The sequence below is a fragment of the Rhagoletis zephyria genome, unplaced genomic scaffold, assembly GCF_001687245.7.
Source record: "Rhagoletis zephyria isolate East Lansing unplaced genomic scaffold, Rhagoletis_zephyria_1.1 Rzeph_scaffold_00616, whole genome shotgun sequence".
Taxonomy (NCBI): Eukaryota; Metazoa; Arthropoda; class Insecta; order Diptera; family Tephritidae; genus Rhagoletis; species Rhagoletis zephyria.
In genome coordinates this window covers 166,670-173,209 of record NW_016157700.1, presented here as the reverse complement: position 1 = coordinate 173,209, position 6,540 = coordinate 166,670, and the positions used below count along the sequence as shown (strand labels likewise).

At 36.3% G+C, this 6,540-nt stretch overlaps 1 protein-coding gene across 10 annotated transcripts in view; it reads right to left on the bottom strand.

The window, feature by feature from the left end:
- Positions 1–6,540, bottom strand: part of Hil (peptidase hillarin) — a 201,024-nt gene that overhangs the window by 35,589 nt on the left and 158,895 nt on the right. For all 10 annotated transcript variants that reach the window (XM_017613141.1, XM_017613138.1, XM_017613135.1 and 7 more), the window contains 5 exons: positions 6,055–6,497; positions 5,773–5,981; positions 5,429–5,703; positions 1,882–1,995; positions 1,664–1,827 (listed from right to left, as the gene is read on the bottom strand). In XM_017613141.1, the coding sequence (XP_017468630.1) occupies positions 1,664–1,827; positions 1,882–1,995; positions 5,429–5,703; positions 5,773–5,981; positions 6,055–6,497 (1,205 nt within the window). The remainder of the gene's footprint in view (positions 1–1,663; positions 1,828–1,881; positions 1,996–5,428; positions 5,704–5,772; positions 5,982–6,054; positions 6,498–6,540) is intronic.

The following is a 6,540-nucleotide window of genomic DNA, read 5'->3' as shown; positions in this document are numbered from 1 at the left end:
TTTTTTTTTTATCCCTTTGTAAACTTAGGAATTTTTTAAATTTTCTGCAACAAATTTTAGGGTGTAGCAAATAGGCCATTCCAGCCAGGAAACTCAATATTTTTTAAAAAGCTCTATAGAGTGGTTTCCTTACAGATTTTCTAATTAGAAAAATTGTGTCTTAAGATAAAGTATGATAAATTGTATTTTTAGCAATTTTTTTTTTAAAGACTCCAGCTAAAGGCATTTTCATAAAAGAAAAAATATATAAAAAACACACAACTTTAAGAGGTTTTTGTGAGAACCTTATGAGATAAAAACAAAAACTAAGTCCAGATCCTTAATCTAGGATAAATTTCCTTTCCAACGATACCAAACACGTTGACATACGTGACAACAATTTTTTTGATTTTTGCCCGCTCATACAGCACTGTGCGATGTGAGAAATAAAAAAGCGATTTGAAAACAAATTCGAGTCAATCAAGGCGAATTAATATAAGGTGATAGCAGGAGTACAAAAACAAAAATTTACATGCATTTTGTTTTTGCTTTGGCGGCATAAACTGTCAAAATCTGTAAGAGTGTGTGTAGAAATTCAAACAAAATCTTTCAATTTGATATCAGAAGCCGTGCGGCGAAACACATACACAAAATCAGCTGAGCTAGTAACACCACCATATATTAATTCGCCTTGGAATCAATACACTTTTGAATTTCTGAGCGTATTGAAAGTTGGTTTATGCTTCCGTTTTGAATCACAGCGAACTGGGTCAAAGCACTTTTTGTGTTGGTATAAACAAGGTAAATAAAAAAAATACTTTTTTATTTTTTCCGAGTTATAAAGCCTTTTAGATCACGCAGATCAGTCGCTCGTGCGCATCACAATAATGTTATAACTTTTGAACTACATACTAGATTTTTAGATCTGAAAGTTTTTCAGATATTCGTCTATAATGCTGCATTAAAATGGAAATTAGAAATTTTCTAACACAAATATTTAATTTGAGGGAACCACCCCTTAATTAATAAAAATTAAAAAAGGGAATTTTGTGTTCAAAAAGTATTAAGAACTGTTGTTAAACTTAAGATCTTTGCAGTTTATTGTGGGAAAATCCAAATCGATCGATGTGCTAACGTCTGAGATATAGCGAGTTATATACAATTTTTGTAAAAATTTATCGCAGTAAGACGTTTTAATTCATGCAAGCGAACGGAGCCGACTTGACCCGACGAAGCGCCGCTAGCAGTCAGCCCCTTTTTGGATTGAACAAGATTAAAAATGACCAGAATTGAGAAAATTACAAATAAATTTTCGTTTTGAATTTTCCCTGTGTATATGGGACGATTTTGGAAAACGCATAGCACCATCGCATAGCCCGATAAAAGTCTATGGCTGCATTTCTTTATTCATTCTGAACGTTTGGAATAAACGTTCCTAATGATACATATGTTAACGTATATTTCAAACGCATTCTGTTTATTCTGGCTGTGAAATGGGATTATGTACAATGTAGAAAGAAGCGCATTTTCTGTTTGCTTCCCAACTAGTCGAAAAGTAGCTCGTTTTGCACCACCGAGCGCACCTGGGACAATTGACGAGAAACGCCAGATATTTATAAGTAAATAAATAATTACGTATTTTACTAACATACGTTCATTTAATGGAAATTGCCCGCCTACTTACTTTATTATGAAAGTTACAATGTCATCCAAAGTGCTGTGCGTCACGTACTTAGATAGTTTTTTTTCTTCGATTCCATTCTTGTGTAATGTGGCCATAAAATCTGTTAGCGGGCGTGACATGCGAAACTGAAGGTCTAAACTTCGTCCGGCAAATATAAGTGGATCCTGAAAATAATAAAATCATAAAGATGTGATGGATCTAAGTAGTAGAAAATTTACTTGATGAGTTATTGGTATCAATCCAAAGAGTCTTGTCGCCTTTGTTGGACCCCATTCTCCGCTTGCGCAATCCGGCAATGGTACCATCACCGTTTGTAACTCTTCGCAACAAATCTAAAGAAAAAGTAATGTTTATACATACATATGAACATAAAACAAGTAAAGAAGTATAAGTTCGGGAGAAACCGAACTTTATATACCCGGCGTAGGTATCAAATATCGTCGTTTCAACTTTATCTGAACTACCTTTGCATGATAAGCAGGGGTGTTTAATCGATTTCAAACGTTGTCGATAAAATGCAGAGTTAGACTTAACGATATAAATGAACCTGGTTAGGTACAAATCTATTAAGTGGTTACCGAGGTACACCTTTGTAGTTATAAAGTGGGCGGTGCTATGCCCACTTCCTAAAAGTATATAACAGTTATTTATTGTTAGGAGATTGTTGTCCTCAGTTATTGAAATATCGGAGTTTTCGTATTTCTGAAATTTACCGTTATACGGAAAGCGGGTGTAATTCTAGTCCGATTTTAATAATTTTCAACAAGTTGCTTTTCCGTACGAAGGTTATTAAGTGCACCGAGTTTGGTAGAAATTGATAAATCGGTTACCGAGATACACGTTTGTGGTCAAAAGAGGGCGGCACCAAGCTCAATATCCAAAAATTTACAACAATCTAGTTTTCTGATAAGTAGTTATTGTAATCATCGATTTTAAGTGAATTAGCTCCAGCAGTTACTGATTTATCGCAGATTTTGTGTTTCTGTAAATTACCGTTATATGGAAGGTGGACGTGGTTATTGCCCGATTTCAAAGAGTTTCAACAGATTTTTTAGCTAGACACTACCCAATTCTCGTACCGAATTTTGGAAGGATTGGTGAAGCGGCTACTGAGATACGGCATTTCATCATTAGTGGGCGGGGTCACGCCCATTTTCCAAAAATTTCATAATAATGTTATTATTTACCACAATTCTACTCCACATACTAATTTTCACAATTTGTATCTAATATTTACAGAAATATCGCAGTTTTTGCATTTTTCGAAAATACCATTATATGGGAAGTGGGCATGGTTACAGTCCGATTTCGCCCATTTTCAATACCAACCTACCACATACCAAATTTCGTTGAGATACCTCAATTTTTGCTCGAGTTATCGCGTACACGGACAGATGGACGGACGAACGGACAGACAGACATGGCTTAATCGACTGCTCTTTTCATTCTGATCATTGTATACATTTGGACATATCTATCTCGATTCGTTTAGGCTGTTACAAACAACCGTTATGCGAACAAAGTTAATATACCCTTATTCACACCGAGATAGGTCGATTTTCCACTAATCAGTCGATATGATCATGGCCAGAGGTGGGCACGACCACAATCAAGCGTGAGCTAAAAGTGAGAATGAGGCTAAAAACCCGCTGCTCCGGTAACACCACCTTATATGAACCAGCGTAACGCCTTTAAACAAAGCAGGCCAAATCCGAGTTTTAGAAACCTTGAACATTTTTAAATGGGTTTCTTCAAGCAATCCTTTCCAGATTATACAATAATAACAATAATAATAGATTGGCGCTTACATAATAGCTCTGATCCAATACTTTTCCTGTAAAATCCTGTAAAAATGTCAAACAGCAAAATTACTCTCTGAAGTGAGAATAAAAAGTGGAACAGTGGCGTAACTATAGGTCCATTCAATTCAAAAAATTGTTACGAGTTGTTACTAGTATTTGCAAGTTTTTACTGGAAATGCATTCAATAATCCAAAATATTTGCAAGAGAGAGCGAATCCGAGAGCGTAACGACCCGAGAGAGCTGCAAATTACTGTAATTAAAAATTTTACTAGCAGGAATTTGCAGGAGTCAAAAAGTAAGGTTATGTTTCAAATTCAAATGTAAACAAACTGTTTAAGAGGACGATTTGATGAAGCATAATTAGTGAAATGAAAATATGGATGAAAAATTTAAATCTATTATGTATTTTTTTATTTTTAACCGTCAGAAAGTGTAAAAATGGCTTAAGTTGCAAATGGCTTTTAACCGTGGTTGCGCATGTTTGACATTTCTATCAGTTATAGTTTAGAAATAACAGAGACTGATGCTTTGCCTTGATGCATTTCTGAACGCACCCTATAATGTTCCATAACGCCGAACTACAAAATATTGACAATCTATACTTTTCCAAAACGCATCTGAAAAGTTATTGAAACGCATCGCAGCAGAAACAAAGTTGATGCTTCGTTTGTTATTGGTTACCAATGTTGCAACAAACATGCGGTCGCGAAAGCACGAATAATGGATGTCGCTTTTAGCTGCAAATTGAAAGATTCAAGAACCTGCAAAATGGACAGAATAGCCAAGATACGTAGCCTGTCTTGTCCCATAGAGTTTCTCAAATAGGGTTTTATAGATTTTAGTTTCGTAAATGATCGTTCAGCTGTAGGCGCAGGAATTGGAACAAATAACATTAATGCAGTAAATATTCCAGGAAAACAGGACGACATAAAATAAAGTATACATATATGTGTGTGGGCATTTCCAACGGTCGCGAACCGTACGTTCCTCCACTTTTGAAGTTCAAAAAACAAGGAAGACATAAATTTTTATTATTTTTTTATGTTTCGATAGCATTTGGTAGGTTTATCTGTGGTGCAAAAAGATGATCGTTCGATTTTTATTTTTTTCAATATATTAGAAACAAACATGCGGTGGCGAAGACACGAATAATGGATGTCGCTTTTGGCTGTAAATTGAAAAATGCAAGAAACTGCGAAATTAAACAGAATATTCTAAAGCGATTAATTATATATTAAAGTGGAATAAAGGTACTTCTTCCTAACTAATTGCGCTTTGAAATATCTCTATTCGTTTTTATTTATAAGCTTAAACATCGGTCGCGAACGTAGGATTTTTCCATAATTTTTTATGCCTTTCATGAATTAATTTGGTCCAATGTTTGTAAGTACCAAAGAAGAAGATGTAGACCAACATAAATGTGTGCAAAAACGATCAGAACGGCGAGCTAAGTCGATTTAGCCAAGTCCATCTGTCTGTCTGTTTGAACGCAATTTAGTCCCTCAGTTTTCGAGATATCCGACTTAAATTTGGTAAGCGAGTGTATTTTACCACGCTTTTTTATAATGTATTAATCATTTGCCGGAACCGTCAAAATCGGTCCACTATAACTTATAGTTCCCATACAACTGATTGTTCATTTTAGTTCTCGGTCTTTAGTTGTGTCGCACTTTAATTGATTTTAAGCACTAAAAAATTATAACTTTTAAGTACTTAGTTTTGTTAAAAATGTTAAATATTTCTGAGCTCGCGGTCTCTTGGGCCGGGGGCCCGTGGCATTTTGCCGGCCATGCCACGCTATAGTTAGCCGATAAAAATAATATGATACATATCTTGGCAGTAGTTTGTTCTGCAAACTGGGAATGTTAGAAAAAAAGCTAATACAGTTGCTAAATATCGAACTACAATGTTAACGGAGCTAACCTTAATAAGCCTAATTTAATGAAGTAATAGTTTACCCACCTTAAATTTACAAACAGACTTAAATTTCATAGGTTCGCCTGTTAAGTATTCCTGTGGTGTTACTGCGTTAGCAAATATGTCCAAAAGAAAGGCACCGGAACACGGCGCATGTACACGAAAAGCTACAATGTTTCCAATGACTGATTGCATAACAAAACGCTTTAGTGAGACACCGTCATAGGAGTCCTCGTCGCTGTCGTAAAACTTCAGATTGTAGTGGAAAATCAGACAGCTCTGCATGTCGGTAGGCATGGCAATACGAACAGTTGCTGCACCTGTGCCGATTGACGTTCCATCAAAAGAGAGATAACTTTAAAAACAATCATGTAAGACGCAAAACTCACCTGTGTCATCTGTATAAACTACAGCGCCATAACCTTCATCTGCGAAATGGAGACCGTACCGGAAGAAAAGCGAACGTACAAATGGTAAATTTTCAAATTCTCGCAAAGTAATTGGTCTTTTAAGCAGTTGCCACTCCTCTTGTAGAGGGAAAAATTCATAGATGAATTCTCGTGGGTCCGTAAGAAAGTAGTGATCATCATATTCATATCTGAGGGGAATTTCGATAGTAAACTTTTGATAAATGCTCTTGAATTGTATTCCTATATGTTTGTGTGAATCACCTTAGACTGTCGTTTTTCCCACGTCCAGTTTTGGGCGCTTCCTTTGCGTTAACCAAATGGCGAGCGCCCCAATTGCATTGCACAAAGCGCCATGCTCCTGCTACATATACTGCATTCCAAGAGTTACGGAACCGGGAATCTTGGAATTTCACGCCTGGCTGGTATCCAGCACTCTTCGAATAGCCTTTGATCACTACACAGTGCAGACCGGCGTAGCTGCAGAGTCGCTTGAACAGAACATGATAGCTTTCAGTTCCGTATTTGATGCCTCGCAATAAACCCATCGGCGTGTCTCCACGCAGGTCATCATCGAAATGCATTGCATTTAAGTTTTTAACGGTTATCCATCGGAAAATCGTTCGAGCCTTTTCTATGTCTGTGGTGCATCGACCTACTAATTGTCGTACTAAGTCGGTGAAGGTTTTCTGATCTTCTTGCGCTACCTAAAACATGAAAGTATGAAACAATTTTAGATCTTTTACCATA